At 39.7% G+C, this 25185-nt stretch overlaps 1 protein-coding gene across 3 annotated transcripts; it reads left to right on the forward strand.

The window, feature by feature from the left end:
* Positions 1 to 720: 720 nt before the first annotated feature.
* Positions 721 to 24861, forward strand: LOC5503019 (transportin-3). Of its 3 annotated transcripts, none has more exons than XM_048723164.1 (29): positions 721 to 932; positions 2121 to 2210; positions 2809 to 2919; positions 3882 to 3955; positions 4381 to 4444; positions 4620 to 4712; positions 6530 to 6577; positions 7383 to 7478; positions 8119 to 8199; positions 10786 to 10895; positions 11516 to 11591; positions 11674 to 11736; positions 12212 to 12358; positions 12709 to 12816; positions 13067 to 13164; positions 13606 to 13742; positions 15436 to 15566; positions 15990 to 16050; positions 16939 to 17033; positions 17450 to 17520; positions 18676 to 18736; positions 19437 to 19507; positions 19940 to 20009; positions 20918 to 21129; positions 21729 to 21900; positions 22413 to 22491; positions 22845 to 22936; positions 23388 to 23500; positions 23990 to 24861. In XM_048723164.1, exons 1-29 carry the CDS (start codon positions 804 to 806, stop codon positions 24048 to 24050), a joined length of 2814 nt encoding a protein of 937 aa, XP_048579121.1. In that variant the 5' UTR covers positions 721 to 803; the 3' UTR covers positions 24051 to 24861. The 3 variants fall into 3 exon arrangements, with proteins under 3 accessions (XP_048579121.1, XP_048579122.1, XP_048579123.1); XM_048723165.1 differs by having other exon boundaries at positions 10795 to 10895; XM_048723166.1 differs by having other exon boundaries at positions 722 to 932; positions 21729 to 21882.
* Positions 24862 to 25185: the final 324 nt, after the last annotated feature.

Genomic DNA, 25185 nt, shown 5'->3' on the forward strand with positions numbered 1-25185 from the left:
CCCGTGGGCACTCGTTTGCTAAACAAATCTGCCATAGAGAGACGGAAAATTATTCAATGTGAATATTTATGGTTCTTTTGCTCAGAACGCGGCACGTTTTGTGGCCTCAAACTACAATAATATAGCCAGTACCACCGAAATGGTTAAATCCCTGGGCTGGGATACCCTTGAAGATAGAAGGCTTTACCAGCAACTACTGTTATTCCACAAGATCAGAGGCGGCCTAGTTAATATTTTATTCCCGCCTTCCATCAGAGAAAACCCAAGGCCCTCCCGCCGACAAAAGCAAATGCCTATGGTATGTCCTTCATGCACAGATCAGGGTATGGAACCTCCTACCAGAAGGAGCATCAACATACCTGCAAGTTTTCATGGCCACCGCCCTTCCTGCTGTTCGATCAATGCAGACACCTGGCCACATGCGCCGCCTTTAATAGACGTGCGCTTTCCCCCCTTGAATTAGTGCAAGCTATAAAGGGTTAAGTCTTCAAGGTTTAGGCCATATGTGTAAAGAGTAATTCCAGTGGCTACGAAAATCTTGATGCATCAACAGACTCCTAAAAAAACAAGCTACGACGTACTTATAAACGTATTTTCACTAAGAACTCAGTAGAATCAAGAAAACCCCTTGTTTTTGCGACTCGGAACAATAATCGCAAATTTCGCATAATAATCTGCCCCCTCCCCTCCCCTCCTAACAAGGTTTGTTCGTGCCAGTCCTTCGCGTCCGTCACTAGTAGCGCCATGCTTGAACCACCAACAATCCAAGATGGCGCCTTCCTCTAGTTTTTAGCGCGCTCAAAATGTCACAGGAAACCACGGAAAGGCCCACAGTGGAGCAAGTGAGGTCTGTAATATCGACACTTTACAACAGCCCAGACCCACATGCGAAGGAGAAGGCGTCGGAATGGCTTGGTCATCTCCAGAGATCGGTAAAGATGTTGTCGACAGTATTGGGAAATTCATGGGAGGTTTTACTTGCCAGCTGTATTTCCTGTAAATTCTTATGGTTCTGTTCTTCTTAGTCAATTCAGTCATTTATTACAGTATGCGCCCATATTCTTATAACTAAGAAAATTAAGAAAAATTAAGAATCTCTTGCCTTTCTATAAAATTCGTCTTCCAATCAAAAGTGCAATTCTTTCTTCATCAAAGTTCTTAGTTTGTTTATAGTGGCTGAATCTTGCTATGATATAAACTTAGTGATAACATAAAATTGTGATAAATGCTATTTGCTGTTACATTAATTTTCATTTTTATGCTATACGAAAATATACTTTATTTCTGCGTCAAATTGTATTTGAAATCCATGTTTTACAATGCTGCATACGTTCTTTGTAGAAGATTGTAACATTTGTGAAGCAATTTTATTGACATAGTATGGCAAGTTTCCAACTCTATTCAAAGTCATGCAGCGAGAATTATCCCTATATAAATAGGTTATTATTATTGATTTGTGATAAAGGTCTAATGTATCTTGTGTACTGTAACTTTGCCTGGAATAGGCCATTCCAGCTATAAGATTGCATGCACACTCGACATGGAAACCTAAATATAATCATACAGTGAGCACTTTGTTTTGTGAAAACTCAAAAACATGCATGCTGCATTCTTGTAGGTGAGACGTACAGTAATCTATTGTAATGCGTGTGCAATCTTATAGCTGTAATGGCCTATTTATTGAGTACACAAAAACCTTTTTAATAAGAATATGCATCCTGAGATGTCACCAAATTTAAAAAATGCTAAAAACATACTATGGCTGTATATGATAGTACAAATATATTGGTTTTATTAATGTGATGCATTCTAAAATGCAGAGTCATTATGTGTTTAAAATAATTGCTATTGAACATTTGTGTAATTCTCTTACTAATAATTCATTGGGTATTATATTTATATATACAAGAAGATTTAATCACATCATTGAAAGTTTTCAGCCTTAAAATTCTCCAAAAATAATAATGGCCCAGCCTCAACTGACAATTAGACATTCTTATAGAAATAACTGCCTGACATTTTTTTATGTTGTGTACAGTATTTTCTTTCCTTTGTATTCCCTGGGCAATTGGCTCCCTCTTTGTTGCAGCTTTTGTAATTTTTGGGCCCTAATGTTTCAGGTATATGCCTGGGAAATAGCAGACCAGCTGCTGATGCAAAATACAGATGTAGAGACCAGTTATTTTGCTGCACAGACCATGAGAACAAAGGTAACCAAACTATAAACTGTAAAATACTGCTGTACTAATAAAATTTACCACTCATCTTCAAGCGTTTTCCTTGCAGTAGATTCAAACAAACTGCTAAAAAATCATCTATATTTCATATATGCGTTACTTGTTTTTGGTATATATTTAGTTTAACAATATAATTTATTTTCTCCTTTCTTTTCTATTTTTCTTTAGTTCTTTCATTTTTGTGTGTGATTTTATATGTTTGTACACCATTTATATTCTTCAATATTCTATTTTATTCATCTGTCCTTTTTTCCCTTAAGTATTTGCAAAAACAACAACTTCAAATGTTCTACTGATTTTTGTAAAAACATATTTTGGATTTTAGCTTTTAAGAGTGGCTCTCCTTTGGTCTCAGCTGAACAAGTTCTTTTAAGTTTACTGTAGGTTTTTTTTTATTGGGTGTAGCTGGCTTGATTCCCAGGCAGACACATCATATTGACAATGCTGAACTTTAGGGTTCTTAGATTGATGCTAAGAGTTTACTTAATTCTCAAAGTCATGTAAGGCTATGAATACTTTTTGAGCCCCAGCCAAGGGAAATGTTATAAAAGCTAATGTTACACTGTTCCAGGTTCAGTATTATTTCCACGAGTTGCAACCTGCACAGTATGACTCACTGCGGCAGTCTATCCTACATCACCTCGCAAACAGACACAATGCTTCGCAGGCCATCATCACACAGGTAACGGGATGTCTAAACAGCATTAGGAACCAGTTCATATACTGTACATTTTTAATCAGGGTTTCTGGAATTACGCGGAAAAGAACTAAAAATTACGTGGGATTCTTTGCTAAATTACGCGCTAAATTAGACGGAAGATCAATCATTACGCGCTAAATTACGTAGGATTTTGCAATACATTTTTCTTTAAAAATCAAAATTTTGCGGGATTATTTACTGAATTAACGCTAAATTACACGGAATATCAACTGTTACGCCCAAACTACATTTTGTATCGAAGGAAAGCATGAAATAACTTTAAAAAGGTTATTTTCTGCTCGAAAATATCTTAGGCGAGTTTTCATTGTCTCCTAGCCACCAGCCAAATAAAAATGGTATTTTATTATTAGTTCTAGGCCTTAGCGGTTTAGCAAAGAACACCTAATCATTTTATTTGTTTTTGAAATTCAGTTCGAAATATTGCACTCATACGAAGAATATCTGTCTTTTTTTTACGAGAAATAGAGGTAAGAACCCTAAAAGAACACATCAGCTGTGCACTTTGTCTTTCAAAATTTAGCCAAATTACGCGGAAATTGTGGATTACGCGGAGAAAGCCAAATTACGCGCTTCCGCACAAGCACGTAATTCCAGAAGCCCTGTTAAATAAGTGTCACAGCACTTATTAAGTTTAACATGTCCCAGTTTGCACTTACATGTGGCCATTTGAGATGTTTTAAACTACAAATTCTGTAAACTGTCAATCATATGCTTTTCATTTACAATCTTAACAAATTATAGAATTTGATCAGTAATTTGTTTGAAGTTTATCAAGTCCTGCATTGCAAAAAAAAAATTGTGGGGGGAATATGCATAAAAGTGTCTGTTTTGTCTTTTCTGTGGCGCATTTGGGTGAATTATGTATGTAGGGTGAAATGTGGGTATTTTTTTATTGTAACATTATCTCTACTCCGTCCCATTAGCTCTGTTTGGCCTTGGCTGACCTTGCTGTTCAGATGCCACAATGGAAGCATGTGGTTGATGAATTGGCTCACAGGTAAATATTATTCCTTGCAAGGATTCACTTTTCGCCCAGGGTAACTCCAAATGCTGTTGTATAAGCATAGTACCAAGCAAATGGGGAAACACCCCCCCCCTGACCTACCCAGTTTTCAAAAAAAGTTTAGTTAAAGGTCTCAAGTTGTTATTCCCATTTGAACTCAGTTAGAAAAAAAACATGTTAAAATCCAGCCTTGCATGTACTTTTTTATCTATATTTTTATCAAGCTACTAAAAGTCAGCCTATTTTTTTATGCTTCCATTACAAGTCGTGCAAATAATCCATTATCATGAGTTTCTCAATTTAGTACAGTGCAAGTTAACCAGATAATAGACCTCAAGCATAGATCGATAGTGAGTTTCCTGCTATCTTTATATCTTAATGTAAACAAAAACAAAAAAGGTGAATGTTTGAATTTTCAGATTTGGATCTTCAGTGGAAAGTTTACCACTTCTGTTGGAGCTTTTAACAGTGCTTCCGGAAGAGGTACAGTAATTTATATCATACACAGCTTACAGGAACGCAGAATGTAGAGGGTCAGATGATAAACATCTGGCTTGGGAAGCAATGCTGGTGTTTCTAAGCTGCTTGGTTTCTTGGCTCTCTCTGGTTATGAATAATAAGTGGTGGCTCATGTTAGATTTTATGTGTTTGTCACCAGGTTGACAGCCATCACCTGAGGGTTGGAGCGAACAGAAGAGAAGCAGTACTGAATGAGCTGAGGCACTCGGCACACACCGCACTGCACCTTATGGTAAGTTCAGACAGTCTTTACGAGCTGAGGTACTCTGCGCAGACCACATTGCACCTTATGGTAAGAACAAGCTGGGGTACTCGGAACACACCGCACTACACCTTATGGTAAGAACAAGCTGAGGTACTCGGCACACACCGCACTGCACCTTATGGTAAGAACAAGCTGACATACTCGGCACAGACCACACTGCACCTTATGGTAAGAACAAGCTGGGGTACTCGGAACACACCGCACTGCACCTTATGGTAAGAACAAGCTGAGGTACTCAGCACACACCGCACTGCACCTTATGGTAAGAACAAGCTGGGGTACTCAGCACACACCGCACTGCACCTTATGGTAAGAACAAGCTGAGGTACTCGGCACAGACCGCACTGCACCTTATGGTAAGAACAAGCTGGGGTACTCGGCACACACCGCACTGCACCTTATGGTAAGAACAAGCTGAGGTACTCGGCACACACCGCACTGCACCTTATGGTTAGAACAAGCTGGGGTACTCGGCACACACCGCACTGCACCTTATGGTAAGAACAAGCTGAGGTACTCGGCACACACCGCACTGCACCTTATGGTAAGAACAAGCTGGGGTACTCGGCACACACCGCACTGCACCTTATGGTAAGAACAAGCTGAGGTACTCGGCACACACCGCACTGCACCTTATGGTAAGAACAAGCTGGGGTACTCGGCACACACCGCACTGCACCTTATGGTAAGAACAAGCTGAGGTACTCGGCACACACCGCACTGCACCTTATGGTAAGAACAAGCTGGGGTACTCGGCACACACCGCACTGCACCTTATGGTAAGAACAAGCTGAGGTACTCGGCACAGACCGCACTGCACCTTATGGTAAGAACAAGCTGACATACTCGGCACAGACCGCACTGCACCTTATGGTAAGAACAAGCTGACATACTCGGCACACACCGCACTGCACCTTATGGTAAGATCAGACAGACAGGATTATCATGCAAAAGGAGAGTAGAAGGCAAAAATAAAATGGGCAAAGAGAGCTGTAATAGGGACTTGCGCTAAGAGATAACATGACCTTTTTGGATGGCAAATTCAAAACAAAATAATCAAACAAAAAGATCAGAAATGACTGCGCCTGTCACACCAGAGAACGATTAAAAACTAAATCTTTTAATGAAACTAAACCCTTTCTGAAAAAGAATTCTGGCTTTTTTCGTAAGTGCTGAATAAGTTGCTTTTTGTTGCTGTTATTTTGCCACTAAATGCCTGAGCGTGCGCTCGTTTGCCACCCAAACAGTCATGATTTCTTAGCGCAAGTCCCCTATTAAAGACAGGCTATAACACACACCCTAAAAGACAGAGTGTCTAGGAAGGATTGACCTTGACAGATCGATAGACAGACACACACTGTACATGAACAGACACGCAAATGTGCATACATAAATCGAGTCACAGTGATCCTGACAGATAGCTAAGATAGATAAGAGATGGATAGATAAGAGATGGATCTTCAGACAAAGGGGTGGGTCCACAATTAATGGCCAAGCAGATGGACAGTTTAATGGATTGGCAAGTAGACAGACAGACATACAATGGAATGATTGACAGTTCGGGTCAGGAAAAAAAACAGTGGGCAGAGGTTGACTTACAGTATGGGATAAATCAATAAATCTGAAAATTGAGAAAGTTAGATCAGCGAATTGTCCATGATCCATGGATATAAAGGATGGAAAGACAGACAGAAATAAACAGATATAGACTAACAGATAGACCTACTTTAATTATAGTTTTTATTCTTTCCACATCTATACTAAATTGTTCTCCATTGCTTTAGACAACATGTGTTGAAAAGTGTTCAGCAGACGAGAAAATCAGAATCAAGGTAAGTGAACAAACAAAGAACACCTTCAAGAAGAATAAATTCTTCTTCTGTTCCACACTGTAAGATAAAAATCTACTGTGCCTGTATTTTGGTTAGGGTTATAAATTGCAGTCTTGTTACATATATTTGTTTTGCTGTGCAGGTATTTTGATCAGGGTTTAAAATGATTGTTTTGAACTGTCTTCAGCTATACTGCTGTGCTGGGAGTTCAGTTATTGTAGGGTTATAACTCTCAGTTTTGTTATACTGCCTGTATTCGGGTTAGGGTTATAACTCTCAGTTTTGTTATACTGCCTGTATTCGGGTTAGGGTTATAACTCTCAGTTTTGTTATACTGCCTGTATTCGGGTTAGGGTTATAACTCTCAGTTTTGTTATACTGCCTGTATTCGGGTTAGGGTTATAACTCTCAGTTTTGTTATACTGCCTGTATTCGGGTTAGGGTTATAACTCTCAGTTTTGTTATACTGCCTGTATTCGGGTTAGGGTTATAACTCTCAGTTTTGTTATACTGCCTGTATTCGGGTTAGGGTTATAACTCTCAGTTTTGTTATACTGCCTGTATTCGGGTTAGGGTTATAACTCTCAGTTTTGTTATACTGCCTGTATTCGGGTTAGGGTTATAACTCTCAGTTTTGTTATACTGCCTGTATTCGGGTTAGGGTTATAACTGGCAGTCTTGTTACATACTCTATTTGATTTGCTTTGCAGTTAGTTTGATCAAAACTGATTGTTTTGTACTATTTTCAGCTATCCACTTGGCAGTTCTTTAGGGTTATAACCACCAGTTTTGTTACGTTTTTTAGCTGTTTCGCTGTGCAGGTAGCTGGGTGATGCTTGGAGCCTTTCCACCGCAAGAATTTGTCAACAGCAAGTTAATGGCAATAACAATTGAGACACTGGTAAGAGATTTCAAAAGTATGTTGTGCATTTGGACATGTATAAAAATCAGATATGACGGCATGATACCTCAAATACTGAGGTGTTTCAAACATTTCTTTCTTACAAACATGCTGACATTCTTTTCTTAAAGGGCTTTTATCAGCCACCATTTTGTCATCCTAGCAAAGTAACAATAGTACATATCGTCAATTTTCATCAGCTGATTTGGGGGGAGCTTCATACTGTACTGCAATATTGAATCGAGTTCAGTGTATAAACCATAAGATTCTATTTTACAGTAGTTATTTTATTTCGTGTCCCAATAATGGTTGAATACAATCTGTGGCTGGCAATGCCATCATACTCTAAAACTTGTAACAAAAAAAGCCTCCTGAAATAGCATGACCAGAGGCTTGAAACTACAATACCGTGACTCTCAACTTTTAAATTCAGCTTATAACACAATAACAATATTGAAATGTCAGAACTTCAACATCTGGTGAACTCTTATAGATGACCCCATCTAATGACAGAAGCAATGCCATGATCCGAGTGGCTTTTGCGATGTGCCTTATAGATGAATTCTGCCCAAAACAAATATTATACTGGAAAAAAAAAACAATACCATTTTCTGACTGGTCTTTTGCATTCACTTTATAGATGAACCCCACCCAACAAACAAGTGACATGCTACATGAAGCTGCTGCTGATTTTATCTGCAATGCTCTCTACACGGCAGAGGTATTTTGTTACCATAGGGAGTTATCTGCAATGCTCTCTACACGGCAGAGGTATTTTGTTACCATAGGGAGTTATCTGCAATGCTCTCTACACGGCAGAGGTATTTTGTTACCATAGGGAGTTATCTGCAATGCTCTCTACACGGCAGAGGTATTTTGTTACCATAGGGAGTTATCTGCAATGCTCTCTACACGGCAGAGGTATTTTGTTACCATAGGGAGTTATCTGCAATGCTCTCTACACGGCAGAGGTATTTTGTTACCATAGGGAGTTATCTGCAATGCTCTCTACACGGCAGAGGTATTTTGTTACCATAGGGAGTTATCTGCAATGCTCTCTACACGGCAGAGGTATTTTGTTACCATAGGGAGTTATCTGCAATGCTCTCTACACGGCAGAGGTATTTTGTTACCATAGGGAGTTATCTGCAATGCTCTCTACACGGCAGAGGTATTTTGTTACCATAGGGAGTTATCTGCAATGCTCTCTACACGGCAGAGGTATTTTGTTACCATAGGGAGTTATCTGCAATGCTCTCTACACGGCAGAGGTATTTTGTTACCATAGGGAGTTATCTGCAATGCTCTCTACACGGCAGAGGTATTTTGTTACCATAGGGAGTTATCTGCAATGCTCTCTACACGGCAGAGGTATTTTGTTACCATAGGGAGTTATCTGCAATGCTCTCTACACGGCAGAGGTATTTTGTTACCATAGGGAGTTATCTGCAATGCTCTCTACACGGCAGAGGTATTTTGTTACCATAGGGAGTTATCTGCAATGCTCTCTACACGGCAGAGGTATTTTGTTACCATAGGGAGTTATCTGCAATGCTCTCTACACGGCAGAGGTATTTTGTTACCATAGGGAGTTATCTGCAATGCTCTCTACACGGCAGAGGTATTTTGTTACCATAGGGAGTTATCTGCAATGCTCTCTACACGGCAGAGGTATTTTGTTACCATAGGGAGTTATCTGCAATGCTCTCTACACGGCAGAGGTATTTTGTTACCATAGGGAGTTATCTGCAATGCTCTCTACACGGCAGAGGTATTTTGTTACCATAGGGAGTTATCTGCAATGCTCTCTACACGGCAGAGGTATTTTGTTACCATAGGGAGTTATCTGCAATGCTCTCTACACGGCAGAGGTATTTTGTTACCATAGGGAGTTATCTGCAATGCTCTCTACACGGCAGAGGTATTTTGTTACCATAGGGAGTTATCTGCAATGCTCTCTACACGGCAGAGGTATTTTGTTACCATAGGGAGTTATCTGCAATGCTCTCTACACGGCAGAGGTATTTTGTTACCATAGGGAGTTATCTGCAATGCTCTCTACACGGCAGAGGTATTTTGTTACCATAGGGAGTTATCTGCAATGCTCTCTACACGGCAGAGGTATTTTGTTACCATAGGGAGTTATCTGCAATGCTCTCTACACGGCAGAGGTATTTTGTTACCATAGGGAGTTATCTGCAATGCTCTCTACACGGCAGAGGTATTTTGTTACCATAGGGAGTTATCTGCAATGCTCTCTACACGGCAGAGGTATTTTGTTACCATAGGGAGTTATCTGCAATGCTCTCTACACGGCAGAGGTATTTTGTTACCATAGGGAGTTATCTGCAATGCTCTCTACACGGCAGAGGTATTTTGTTACCATAGGGAGTTATCTGCAATGCTCTCTACACGGCAGAGGTATTTTGTTACCATAGGGAGTTATCTGCAATGCTCTCTACACGGCAGAGGTATTTTGTTACCATAGGGAGTCCCATGTATTACAGTAGGAGATCTCTTTTATATATGTTTTGTTTTCCATTGAGCTTTGCATTTTGCCCCCTTAATCTTAAAGCAGCGTTTGCACAATTTAATAGTGAGTTTAGTGTTATTTTGGCAATCTCAAAAACAGTCAAAATCACTCAGAATAATTAAAATACCTATTCAGTTTTTCAGATGAATACATTTTTTGGTTTGAATGCCTCACATTGAGCAAATGGAAATGGATGAACAAAATATATTTTAGGTTCCATAAGAGGCTGTACCTTTACCTTGAAATTGCCATACATAAATAAACAAACTATCCCTTTAATGCAAAAATCAACATTTCTATTTATTACACTTGGGCAAAGTAATCAGTAAGTTTTTTTAATTTTATTAAACTTTCTTAGAACAAGCTTGCAAGTGCCCTTTGTCTTTGTCAATTTTATCTGTTTATTTAATCTGTTGCTGTGTGAGTTTTACCTTGTACTTTGTTATTGGTGCCATCCATATCTGTTGGAAAAAGTTTTGTTCTGTTGATGTTGTTGTTTATGTATGTCTGTGTCATCATGTATCTGCTTGCTTGTGTTCTATTTCTGCTGTTGTTTATGACATAACTTTCACCATATTTCTGCTTGTTCGTGTTCTATTTCTGCTGTTGTTTATGACATAACTTTCACCATATTTCTGCTTGTTCGTGTTCTATTTCTGCTGTTGTTTATGACATAACTTTCACCATATTTCTGCTTGTTCGTGTTCTATTTCTGCTGTTGTTTATGACATAAGTTTCACCATATTTCTGCTTGTCTGTGTTCTGTTTCTGTTGTCGGGACAGGATCTAGATCTTCATTTGCCTCTCGCTGATGGACTCTTCCAGAAAGTTATGGCTCTCGGACCAGCTTATGAAGCGGCTGTCAATGAGGAGGACTTTGACAGGTTAGTATTGTGGCCTTGCACAATCAAAACAGCCTCCATAAACGCACTCAATGCCTCATTCTGATTTCAACATGTTGGTTGTCTTTTAATATTAAATAGCCGCAATAACTGCCATCAACCTCAGTAACATCACCTGCTTTAGCAATGTCATCTATTTTTGTCATTATCAACATTGTCATCAGCATAACATATGCAATCTCCACCATCATTGTTGTCATGAAGATCATCTTCATCATCAGTACCATCATCTTCAACATCCCCATCATCACTTCCGCCGCCACCAACCATCACCATCATTATCATTACCATCATCTACCATCACCATTATCATCATTACCATAATCATCATTACCATAATCATCATTATCCAGTCATCATCATCAACACTACAACTGCTATATTCATTATCATCTCCATCATCATTGTTGTCAGCAATATCATCTTCATAATCATCATCACTACCATCATCATCAAAACATTACGGACACCACCACCGCAATGTTATCATCACCATCATTATAATTATCACCCTCTCCATCATCATCACACATATAGTATTCTCGGCAGTATCATTATTTCCCACAGTTTTCATGAACACAGTTGTCTGTTTTGCTTTGTAGGGCACTCAATCTGTGCAGAGTTTTTACCGAAATGGGAGAGTCATTCCTTCACCAAATTGTAGACATGCCAGGGAGGGTAAGAAAATGTTCTCTTATTAATTTCATGTTATCTGCTGTCTCCCTTGTATATGAAGGTTGTTTTTATTTATTGTTTTTAGGATCTAGGAGACCTGAGGACTCTTTCAATCCTTCTTAGCTGTGTGCAGCATAATCAATATGAGGTAAGGAAAACTGCCCCCTAGGATGATTGAAAGACTTGCCCCAAGTTGCCCTCTTTAATTTTCCATAATAAGAGTGTGTGATGATGTAATAGGCTTTTACCTCTGTAAGGAAAAAACAAAATGTGTGTACGGGGAGGGGGACTTGTTTGATTTAAATTTGTGTTGTAGATTCCATTTCTGAGTGAGACAATTTTTCCTCGCTCCAATTGGATGTATTGGATGACAAAAGTCTGTGTACAGCAAAAGCCTTTTTTTTAAACGCTGAACAATAGACTTTGAAAAAGTATAAATAATTAATTTATTAATTGATTAATTCTGAGTGTGTCAATATAAATTAATTCAATGAATTAACTAATGAAGGTTCCTTTACTCATTAGACAAGAATATGATGAGAATGAATTTGATGTGATACTGATTTAAGCACATTGGCCATACTGTAACATCATAACGAGGTTGAAACAAATCTATTATTCAGATTGCAGAAATAACATTCAACTTCTGGTACCGACTCTCTGAGGCAATATTTAAGACAGAGGATGACTCCAAGTCAAACGTATTTAAACCCTACATCGAAAAGCTTATTGAGTCCTTAAGTTCCCATTGTCGCATGGAAGCCGACCATGTAAGTGTGCATGCCATCAGTCGAAGAAAGTCTGCTGGTTTTCTGCTTTTGAGTTACTAGATGGTTCCTGTTGTCTACAGGTTCCCACAGTAATTTCAAGTCAGCATCTTGCTTGTACTGTAGTAGTACACATAAAATAATTCTTATCTGAATGTGAACTTTCTGTCTTGGAACTCCCATTTGCCATTCGTTGTTTTAAACACTGACAAGGTTTTCTTTTTGATGGTGTATGCTGAGTTATAATTTAGATGAAAAACATATTTAAACGAGTATCAATTTATAAACATTGTCACAATCTTCGAATCTATGTCAAAATCTTCTAATCTAAATTTTCCTTCTTTTCTCAACAGGAAGGGATCCCAGATGAGGAGAGTGAGTTTAGCGAGTTCAGGGAGCGTGTATCAGAACTCATCAAGGACTGTGTGTTTATCGTCAGCTCCACCAAGTGCTTTCAACAGGTATGAGATATATAATCGCTTCTTTACCCTTAGCACACTCTTTTTTTTATGATTTCTTGTTTGTTTGTTCCACCTCTCCATGTTTACTAATAATCCCTTGTATTGTTTAGATGCCTAAAGTCTGACCTTCAGCATATTTCCGTTGTATTGTTAGGATGTTACAGTAGAAGTCCAACCCTCACCATTCTTCACTTGTATTGTTCACATGTCTAAAACCTTGCCTAAAACATACCTCCTTTGTTTTGTTTAGATGTACCAAAGCCTAGTTAGCCATGGTTCCAACATGTCTTGGGAATTTACTGAATCTATCCTCTTTGTCATGGCTACCGTAGCAAGGGCTGTCGCACTGTAAGTAACTTTTAGAACTCAATTATTTGAGTTATTTTTACCAACCATTTTGTCACCCTGGTAAATTACCAAGTGTGAGTAAGCGTCCATTTCCATCTCCTGATTTGGGAAAGCTATTGTGATAAATTGATTGGATTTTGTACATGAAGTGTAAAGCTTTGTTAAAAGGTTCTAAGAGAAAGATAAGCTTAGAGGTGTAGTAAGTCAAAAGAAATAATCATATAGGCGATAGAAAAGCAGAGTTTACTTACGTTTTGAGACACAAATAACTAAAACGCAAGACGAAGAAATGTACGATCGTATTGGACTCATTCGCCACTTCAAGAGTAGAAGAACGTTGCCAGCAAAGGGGCTAACTCCTGTATATCCTCTACGACAGGCACATGCAAAATACTAGAGGTCAAAAATAACTCTATTGTATAAATGTTATTGTGCTTTCAGTGAGAGCGACGTGGTCGCACAGTTTCTCCCCATTGTGTTAAATCTTCCTGAGGCAGTCCACATCGCCGTTAAATACACGAGCATTCGACTGATCGGCGAGCTTGCTGACTGGATAGAAAAACACCCAGATTTCCTAGGTGAGTCCCCGTTTCTATGTTGAGAAAGATTTTGCATTATCTTTCAAATAATTTTTCACTTTTACCTGGCCCTTATTTCATGGTTGCACACCAAAAGACAAATAATTATTTGAATGCTTAGAAAAAATGTATTCTGTGTCTGGAATCTCTATTTGTTTGAAAAAAGTATTTAAAACAGAATGTGTTTCCTTTTAACAACTTATTGCATTTTTCGAGACCAAAAAAACATGCTTTTCCTGTTATCCAAAGTCCTTTAATTGATTATGATATGGCTTCCTTGACCTGTCTTATTTTATTTTAATGCGGCTTCCTTGACCTGTCTTATGTCATTTACTGCGGCTTCCTTGACCTGTCTTATGTCATTTACTGCGGCTTCCTTGACCTGTCTTGTGTCATTTACTGCGGCTTCCTTGACCTGTCTTATGTCATTTTAATGCGGCTTCCTTGACCTGTCTTATGTCATTTTAATGCGGCTTTCTTGACCTGTCTTATGTCATTTTAATGCGGCTTTCTTGACCTGTCCTATGTCATTTACTGCGGCTTCCTTGACCTGTCTTATCTCATTTACTGCGGCTTCCTTGACCTGTCTTATGTCATTTTAATGCGGCTTCCTTGACCTGTCTTATGTCATTTTAATGCGGCTTTCTTGACCTGTCTTGTGTCATTTTAATGCGGCTTCCTTGACCTGTCCTATGTCATTTTAATGCGGCTTCCTTGACCTGTCTTATGTCATTTTAATGCGGCTTTCTTGACCTGTCTTATTTCATTTTAATGCGGCTTCCTTAACCTGTCTTATGTCATTTTAATGCGGCTTCCTTGACCTGTCTTATGTCATTTACTGCGGCTTCCTTGACCTGTCTTATGTCATTTTACTGCGGCTTCCTTGACCTGTCTTATGTCATTTACTGCGGCTTTCTTGACCTGTCTTATCTCATTTACTGCGGCTTCCTTGACCTGTCTTATGTCATTTACTGCGGCTTCCTTGACCTGTCTTATGTCATTTACTGCGGCTTCCTTGACCTGTCTTATGTCATTTACTGCGGCTTCTTTGACCTGTCTTATGTCATTTACTGCGGCTTCCTTGACCTGTCTTATGTCATTTACTGCGGCTTCCTTGACCTGTCTTATGTCATTTACTGCGGCTTCCTTGACCTGTCTTATGTCATTTACTGCGGCTTCTTTGACCTGTCTTATGTCATTTACTGCGGCTTCCTTGACCTGTCTTATGTCATTTTAATGCGGCTTCTTTGACCTGTCTTATGTCATTTACTGCGGCTTTCTTGACCTGTCTTATGTCATTTTAATGCGGCTTCCTTGACCTGTCCTATGTCATTTTAATGCGGCTTCCTTGACCTGTCTTATGTCATTTTAATGCGGCTTTCTTGACCTGTCTTATTTCATTTTAATGCGGCTTCCTTGACCTGTCTTATGTCATTTACTGCGGCTTTCTTGACCTGTCTTATGTCATTTTAATGCGGCTTCCTTGACCTGTCTTATGTCATTTTAATGCGGCTTCCTTGACCTGTCTTATGTCATTTTAATGCGGCTTTCTTGACCTGTCTTATGTCATTTAAATGCGGCTTCCTTGACCTATGTTTATACCCGTTTATACAGTGGTATCGCTTTCCTGTGTAAATTTCTTTCTGTTCGGTATCAACAGCATCCAAGAGCTAGTTCATTTTATTGTTCTCAGATCCCATCATGCAGTTCCTGTTGTCAACAGTCCAAGTGCAGTCACTGTCGTCTGTGTCTGCTGTAGCAGTTGAACAGATCTGCGTAGCCTGCCACAAGCAGATGGGCAGACACTTTGATGTGCTCGCACAGGTTAGTTTAATATCTATTGTTTGAATCTCAACTTATATATTTGACTGCCGCGACCACTGCCGCCATCACCACCAATCATCATCATCACCATTACTATAATCAATATCCTGTTATCATCATCATCACCATTACTATAATCAATATCCTGTTATCATCATCATCACCATTACTATAATCAATATCCTGTTATCATCGTCGACACCACAACTGCTATAATCATTATCATCTCCATCATCATTGTTGTCAGCAATATCATCTTCATAATCATTGTTGTCAGCAATATCATCTTCATAATCATCAGTATCACTACCATCATCGTCAAAACATCACCATGACCAATGCAATTATCGTGGTCCCCCTTACACTTACCACTGCCCTGAACTGCTCTTCAAAGTTTTTATATGTTTTATATATATATTTCAGGTTGTTATAGCTACGGACTCATTGCATATGTCCAGTGAAGCGACTGTTGGGTTGATTAAAGGTGAGTGGTTTCTCTCATTGTTATAAAAAAATTATCAGAAGTTGGTTTATTTGGTTTTAGTTACAAAGATCTGTGTTTGTTCTTCAAAGCAATTATGGTGAACCCTGACCTTCCCTTAGACAAATTTGTCACAGTTAATCGCGGGCGCACTAGGGCTGCGTTCGCTACACTAACTTTCAGCCCTAATTGTCTAAATAAAAAAGCCTCTTAATTAATCTAGATAGAGTTCGGCTTTAAAATAGGCTATTTGTTTAACATTTTTTTTTCATTTACACCCAAAAACACTCCCCACTGAGGAGCCTCTATCTACCATTATTATGGCGATTACAATTTGGTATGCTCACAGTACAAACATCTTCATCCACTGTGGGCAGCACAAGATTCTTTTCTTTAAAAAACGCCTTAACTTTATTACTAATACCCAATAGGCCATTCCACCTATACGTTTGCACACCAGAGGAAGCGCGCGCTGCATGACGGTTGTTATGTTAGGTAGGTTCCCGCGCATGCGATGATGAGTTCCCTCGCATGTAGCTGGAATGGCCTATTTAACATTGTGTATTTGAAGTTTTTTTTGTCGTCCTCCTCCTTGTTGTTTTAGCAATCTATTTTCCTCTGTATTGAGCCACTATTGCATACCAACATAATGACAACATAATGACATCTTTACTGATTGTGTCCAAGTATCAAGTATCAATCAAGTATCAATTTGTTGCCTTTGATTGTGTAGACTCAGTTACTGTACTTTTTTATGTTTTGTAGGTAGTGCTGTTCAGGTGTAATTTTTTTACTGGCCCATAGCCGTTACGATGACATAATGGCAGCTGACAGTCAGTTGTACTACAATGATCTGTACAATAATGAAAAACTTTTTTCGCGCTTTTTCAGGCGTATGTAAGATTCTTGAAGGTGTCGAGTCTCCAGACAAGATAACCGAGGGTATGAGGAGGCTTTGTTCGGCGCAAGTCAGCGCATTGAACCAGGTAGGATCCAAAGGCTATTATCGATGATGTACACTGAAATCGTAGTAGAATTAATAGTTAAAAATCTAGGACTTCACAGGTGGCCCAGTGTGTTAGCGTTTCAGGGAATGGGGGCCTCCCGGTCGAGACAATGGTAGTATCTTCCTGTTTCTCTGCACTGAATTTGAATTTGAATTTGGACTTGAATTTTCTCAGTTCCAAAATGGGATATTCTTAATACATACTTCACAGGATTTTGAATTTGAAGCGCTTAGAACATGATTTATAACACATAAGCTTTATATAAATACTATATGATATTAGTTTTTTATTATAGACATCTCGAAATAGAAGTATGTTACAAGCGTTATATTGGCACCATTTGCGACGGTTATCTGGATAAAAATTGACTTAACACCTAACATTTTTCCAATCAGATATCTCATGCTCCCGCAAATAGTTTTCCAGACCCGACCCTATGGCTCGATAGACTCGCCGCTGTCTTCAGGTGAGTAGTCTGTGTATCTTCTACAGACCAGGTGCATACAGATTTGTTAATGGAGATAGTTGGGTGTGCGAATAGGTGTGAGTAGAGTTAGCTTCTTTTGAATGGATAAAAAAGAAAATGTCCAGGGACACCCGTAAATACAGTTAAAACCCACGTGAAAGAACCTATATTTTTTCAAGTCTGGCAAAGCGGGTTCTTATATGTTGGGGTACTTACTAACAATTAAGGCAAAAAAGGTTCTTCTTAGGGCCTCAATTTTTTTTTTCCTAATCAAAAGAAGGATTAATAATTACAAAAGTGTGACTGAATACATAGCCACTTTGCTTTAATCGTATCATTATGAAAAAGCAATATGTTTAGGAAATTTATATTTCAAAGCCACATAATTTGTTTTATTTTTCATGGAGTAACACATAGATATAAGAACCTTTTGAATTTGTCAGTTTAGTATGTTCTTATACTTTGGGGTATTGAAATCCTAAATTTCCGCCTACAGGTTCATAAAACACTAGGGTTTTTTACTGTATTACAACAGAAACATGCTACGCTATAGAAGCCATGATAAGCATAGTGTTTTTAAATACTAAAAAAAATTACTAATTAGACGAGATGTATAGGTTGCACAGGTACTCCTATATATCCTCCTATATATCATAAAACACTAGGGTTTTTTACTGTATTACAACAGAAACAGGCTACGCTATAGAAGCCATGATAAGCATAGTGTTTTTAAATACTAAAAAAATTACTAATTAGACGAGATGTCTAGGTTGCACAGGCACTCCTATATATCCTATACAGCAGGCGCACGTAGAGGTATCAGATTTTGCGGATCGGGCAGACAAATCCGATTATCGAATGTTTCTTAAATGGGCCAATCTTCACACTTCACCCTTCCAAGTAATACTTTGTCTTGTTATTGTTTCTTTAAAAGAAAAATCCAAATTCACTTTTAAAGACATTTGTGACTTTTCAAGACTTTTAACATCAGCCTGTAAACGCTGCCTGCGATTTGCTTATACATTTGCTGCGCTCAAAAGTGGCCGTGAAAGCAATACACCATGGGAAGGTTTAATTAAACCCTTGTATCACACGTGCAGACCTGAATAGTTCACTTGGGTAGACAATGTCCGGCTCACGTGTGTTCTCTTGTAGGAGCATCGAATACAGGCCATCGTCAGGGAAAACCCATCCGTGCCAGGTGGTGGTAGAAGAGGTAATATATATATTTTAAAATGTTAAAAGGACTTTGATTTACACGTTTTTATATTTTTCATTTTGGAAGATTGCATGTGTAAAGCATGTGTCAAGTACCAAGTTTACGTGAAATATGTGCATTACTCGGATATAAAATTTAGAATACAGTGCTTATCCGCGTATACATGTAAGAACCTAGTTTTCTTTTCCAGGTTAGCCCAAACGAGTTCTTATTTAACGGGTACTATTTTAAATTTTAGGCTACCTAGGTTCTTAAATAGGTTCTTCTTTGATGCAGGCTTATTCATTGGTATGTTTAGGCAAATAGGTTCTTGAATTCTAGGTTCTTATAAGCGGGTAAGTACTATAGTTCAGTTGTATTGTGCGGTTCAGACATTTTTCCATTTGCTTGACATACAAAATGTGGATCATTAGCTATAGGGCGTCCTCAATAATGACTTATTTGACTAAAGTTTCCTAAAGACGTTTTGCGCTGACTTTTTGTTAACAAAATCATGTCCTCAGGGACATCTAATTTTATTTTTTTTTTTTTAACTTTCGAAAAAGTATCCTGGAACTGGTTGTTGAATACGTCTACATGGACACCTTGAAAAGAATTCATGATACGCAACTCGTCGATTAAACTTTAAAGTATTGATGCATGCACCCTTAAGATTTGTGAGTAGAGTCAGTGTTAACCTGAGCCTACGTGTATTTAGGTGTGGCCCACCCTAGCGAATCTTTGTGAGAAATATCAACATGATGTCAAGATCATCGAACGGTGCTGCAGGTAGATTGTTATTGTTTAAAAGCTTTGCAACATCAAACATGCATCTTTCCATTGTGTCCCTTTCCTGTTGGTCAAAACAAAATCTTCTGTCAAGAGTATCACTGGTCGTGAGAATAAGTCAATGATATTTGATGATTTTGAAAATATCTTATCTCAAAAAAAATTTTTCAAAGGAATTTTGCGTTCACAAATACTAACCCTAAACTTTAACTCATATTTACTTATTGTCAGAATACCCGCAATTCATCAAAACATTTGCGAACTCTGACGTGTTGTTTCCCAAAACTACATGCTCATTTGTTGTGGGCCTAATTCCTTTCCTGGAGTGAGCATTGATATGTTGTTTGACCCCACTACATGTTCATCTGTTGCGGGCTTGTTTCCTCTCCTAGATAGAACACTGACATGCTGTTTTCCTCTAATGTGTTGTAGATGTATGAGGTTTGCTGTGCGGTGTATTGGGAAGTCTGCAGGGAATCTTCTATCCCCCATGGTCGATCAGGTAATATACATGGACTGTTCTGTCCAGGGGCGTGTCTAGAGAAAAAAGCAGGGTGGGTTCCAGAGTAGTAATTCATTGACCTCGGATCAATTAAGTTCAAATCGGCCTCCTTTGTTCTGGTAATAGGTCACTAGATTCACCTAGAACGTTTTCCTATCCAAATACACACATATAGAATTACCCCTTTTATTAGCTATTGAGAATGGTGTACACCAGATTCGAGCTTGTCTCGTCACATGAGCGGGTTGGGGTCCGCACTCCTCGGCTTTGTAAATTCGCCTGTACTCCTTAGATCCAATGGTCGTAAACGAATGTGTTAAACAAGCTTATTCATTGCACAATCGCTTATTGGTACAGGACTCGCTCATCAAACCCAGAGGGCTCAGATTCAGTCAAGGGTGAGGTTAGCTTAGGAATTTCCAGACGCATTACTCAACTCGTGACTGTCATAAGTCGGGGGTGCCTTCTTTCTTCGCCTTTGGGGAGTAACATGTAAAGCTCCTTGTGAATTACACAAATATTTGACGAGGAGATTCACTTTAGAGTGAAGTGACTTTACAAAATTGAACTCTTATCTTGCAGCGACGCGACTAAATTCATGTCTGTAGCAGTCTAGGACGTCGAAAAAAATGCGTTCGTGCATTGCGGTTATTTCCAAACTGATAGCTTTGGGAAAACCGAGACCTAATGTTCAGAAATCTCCTTTAACGAACGTTAGAGGAGATTACAGGCCATTCATCCGCGATAGGCCGTAGAACTTGGAGTTTTCATGTCGTTGTTTGGTTGAAAACGCCTAAAATGCATCAGACAGATCCCGTTATCACGTGCTGCTATTCAGTTATCAATCCAATTATATTAAAGTCCCTATTGTAAACAGAGATAAGACAACTGGGTTATATCCTCCACAGATGGTTCGTATCTACGCGAATCACAAGCACTCTTGCTTTCTCTATCTTGGGAGTATACTGGTAGACGAGTATGGAGATGAAGAGGGCTGCGTTCCCGGACTTGTACAGATGACCAAGGCCCTCGCTTTACCAACATTCGAGATCCTCAGCGGAGAAAAAGGACTAGTGGAGCACCCAGACACTGTTGACGATCTCTACCGACTTATATCGAGGTAATGACATCGTTACAACACTGAACGACACAAAATGTGATGGCATACGCAAACACAGAATAGAAAGTCTTCGTCTCTTGGAAGTCATTTAAGGCATACGGCAGAGTGCAATACGACACCGGAATCAAACACACTTGACGATTTATATCGACTTGTATCGAGGTAATGACATCGTTACAAGACTTGACGACTCAATGCATACGCTACCACAAAATAGAAAGTCTTTATATAGAAGTCATTTTATTCATACGGCAGAGTGCAACACAATACAACACCGAAATCAAACACACTCGACGATCTCCAGCGACGTATATCGACGTATATCGAGTTCCAATGCGATAGGACGGAAGATTTCGAACATTGAGGATTTTTTTTAAAACTTAGCACGAAACTATACTAGAAGATTCAATATCACGTTTGGGCAGTTGTAGTCTCTACCGACTCATGAAACGATGCTTAGCGTACGGTACGATACTTTACCTTACACGTCTGCTTGCTCGCGTGAGAAGTTCTCTCTGTTGTTCATGTAGTCTAATGTGGTTACCCTGTGTTGACCTGCAGCGTGCGTCGCTAAGCTACCGTGGCTTATTTACCCGTAGGTGCATCCAGAAGTTCCCTCTGCAGTTCCTGCAGTGTGACATGGCAAACCACGCCCTTCAGTGCGCCATCGCCGCCGCCACCCTGCAGCATCGCGAAGCCAACAGCTCCGTCATGAAGTTCCTCAAGGAGCTCATCCTCTCGGGGGCCATCAAGGTTCAGGGTCTACACAAAGCGAGTTTTCAAAAAATACATGGCGAATAGGCCATTCCAGCTATAAGCATACGCGCGCACTCATGAAAACCTACCTCAACTACCGTCATGCAACGCGCGCGTCGTTTGGTGCAAGCTTGAAAAGGCGCGCGCTGCATTCTCATAGTTGAGGTAGGTTTCTATGGTAATGCGTGCGCAAACTCATAGCTGGAATGGCCTATCGGGCCGACATTCACTAAGAGTTCACGTGATTTTTTGGGTGTCAAACTCGCGCGCTTCAGCTTTTGGCGGCAAAATTATGCACACAAAATGCAAAAAATTTTATTAGTATGTTCATTGAAATATTTTGTTTTCGTCGCTCTCTCGTGTTACGGCCCGAGAGCGATGCCATTCCTGTGTATATTTTGGCGCGAGTTTAACACTAAAAAAGTCACGTTATTTCTTAGTGCATGTCGCCTATTTTCGGGTTGGATTTCCAGTGTCGATCGTGTGTGATGTAATGTAACTGAGTTGTATCTATGCCCTTTCAACAGGATAAGAACGATCAAATTCATGAGCGATCGTCACTCGTGCGTCAGATCCTTTCAGGTCAAGGGCAGAATATCGTCAATGGTTAGTTATTTCATCCTCGTACTCTCAGGATCTAGAGCTTGGGGGCGAGAACACCACGGAAACGTGGGCATTAGATAAATCGGGGCAGTCAAGGGGTGTGTGTGTGTTTTTTTTTCTTTTCGTCTCTGGGGCGATCTAGTCCAGAAACTCTATTTCCTGGGTTTCCGGAAATGGCCACAGGGTACCCATACTCTATGCCCTGGGTTTGCCTAAATGTCCACAGGGTCCCCATCAAAAAAGCCAGACTTAACCCTAGGCTGCATAACACAGAAGTTTTCAGACCTTTGTGGAAAGCAAACAAGCCAGGCTTGAGCGTCTGCTATCGCAGCACCTTATTCTAATACTGTCTCCAGGTCTCATCCACGCATGCGCGGGCTCACTGCCGACTTATATGATTCCCGAAGTTGCAGATGTTATTTATGAACTGCTGGCTTTCTGTAGACAGGTTAGTGAATAAGTCCGTATAATACAAGTCTAGGTTTCCGTTAAGACAAAACAGGGAGCTTTTAGATGCTGTAGTAGTTGTTAAAGTCGTGAACAAGTTTTTTTCCACGCCCGAGTTCCCACTATTTAGAAGTCCCTCAGTGCTCTGACCCGTTAACCATTATATGATGTTTCCACGCCCGAGTTCCCACTATTTAGAAGTCCCTCAATGCTCTGACCCGTTAACCATTATATGATGTTTCCACGCCCGAGGTCTAACTATGTAGAAATCCATCAATGCTCTGACCTGTTAACCATTATACGATGTTTCCACGCCCGAGGTCCCATTTTGTAGAAATCCCACAATGTTCTGACCTGTCTACCATTGGTGCCTTATATAATGTTTCCACGCCCGAGTTCCCACTATGTAGAAATCCCAAAATGTTCTGACCTGTTTACCATTGCCTTCCCAGGAGACCTTGCAGTGGATAAGCCACTCCCTCTCCTCACTACCGACCCAGTCCGTGCCTGGTCACGTGATAGCAACCCCAGAGCAGCTCCGTGAATTTCACAACTCACTCTCAAGGTATGTAGCCTGCAAGCACATTGCAATGACCAGTTACCGTTAATGATCTGATAAATGTCCCCTATCTAAAGAACGCCCCCCCCCCCTCCCCTTAGTATTAAACGCCCCTCTCTAACAAACGGCCCCTCTATTAAACACCCCCCCCCCTAACCCTGCTCCCCTCCTGCCCAGCTTAAAAAACAAACGACGTAGGAATTGCGGTAATGTAACCCCACTGCAGTTGGGTTTGTAACATTGTTATAGTTTATAATGAACGCTTCCTTCTAATTAACGCCTCCAATCTATTAAACGCCTCCTCGGACCATCGAAATTAAATAAACGCTTCCCGTTTCTAAAAGGCAGAATTGCACTATTCCATCGATAAATGCCGACCTTGGCCAATCAAATGACTAGAATAGCCAAGCTATCCATGGATTAGCGCTATTCTGCCTTTCAGGAACCGGGCCCAGCTCAATACAGGAATATATATATTTTTTTTTTTACTTGCAGCGCATCCAATCAGCAAGGCGTGTGGAAAGCAGCCAAGGTATTCTCGCGTCTTTTCCGGTGACCTGGTAACGAGAAGTATGACTTCGCACTCAACCGCTGTCCTCCACGCCGTGGAATGGATTGGACTGTGGGATGGTGTGGAATTACATCGTAGTCGTTGCATGCTATTATTAGACGGGAACTAAAGCTGGTGTTTTATTTCGATAAAATGAAGTTCAATTCAGCATTAAGTCGCCAGAGATGCTATAGCTGATATTGAGGAAGAATCTGACATTGATATAATGCATAAATCTGGCGAAGTCTTTGGCAAGCTTCGTAGCTTGGTCTGTCACAAGACTGCTTACCTTCTGTCCAGAGTTCATCGGATTCAATTAAGTAAAGTTTCATCAAGTGGAAGAGAGTTCCAATATTACATTCCCTGCTGGTTGTAATAACGATGGGGTTGCTGCTTACACAAGGATCATGTTATTTTGAAAAAGGAGATATTTGCTGCTGTATTTCTAGGAATAACAAGAAGATATCCACTGCTGTATCTTCCTGTTTTATCTTGTGCTGCAACACTCACAAAGCTAGGATCGTTTGCACCACCAAGAGTCACTTCAGTGATTTTAAGTTTCACATAGCAAAAGGAAGACAGGGCAAAGAACAAAGATGGATGGATTTAGTCGAGACATTGTTTGAGAAAGAAGCGAGGATTTATTGATTTGTACATAAAGTAGACTTTTAAATATAATTCATGTTTAGCTGTAAACAACACGTTTTAGAGCCACAGTAACTATTTTTGTTTGTTGGACATATTTTTAGATTAATATTTTTCTCTCATGAACTCTATGATGATTTAATACCCTATGATTATATAAGAAGCCTGTGTATTGTCTACAACTCGTGAGTATTGTCTCTCTTGCTCTCAGCGGGAGACACCTCTCAGATTTTAATACCTGATCCTAATTGGTTAACAGGTTGGTCTCTCAGCTTAAATGCGTAATCCTAATTGGTTAATAGGTTGGTCTCTCAGCTTAAATGCGTAATCCTAATTGGTTAATAGATTGGCATCTATTGCAGGCAACAGCTTCACCAGCCAAACCTCCCCCCTTGTCCCGCCCCTTGTTCGCGTGCGTCATACATTGGGGTTAGTATATATTACATATATACTATATATATATATAGTATATATAGTATATAGTATATATATATAT

The sequence above is a fragment of the Nematostella vectensis genome, chromosome 15 (genome assembly GCF_932526225.1).
Source record: "Nematostella vectensis chromosome 15, jaNemVect1.1, whole genome shotgun sequence".
Taxonomy (NCBI): Eukaryota; Metazoa; Cnidaria; class Anthozoa; order Actiniaria; family Edwardsiidae; genus Nematostella; species Nematostella vectensis.

Excerpts from the sequence above, each read along its gene's own strand:
- LOC5503019 (XM_048723164.1), top strand. The coding sequence starts at position 804 with ATGTCACAGGAAACCACGGAAAGGCCCACAGTGGAGCAAGTGAGGTCT. Across the intron at positions 10,896-11,515 it reads AATGAGGAGGACTTTGACAG|GGCACTCAATCTGTGCAGAG; the intron begins GTTAGTATTGTG and ends TTTGCTTTGTAG. Across the intron at positions 22,937-23,387 it reads TGCTGGCTTTCTGTAGACAG|GAGACCTTGCAGTGGATAAG; the intron begins GTTAGTGAATAA and ends TTGCCTTCCCAG.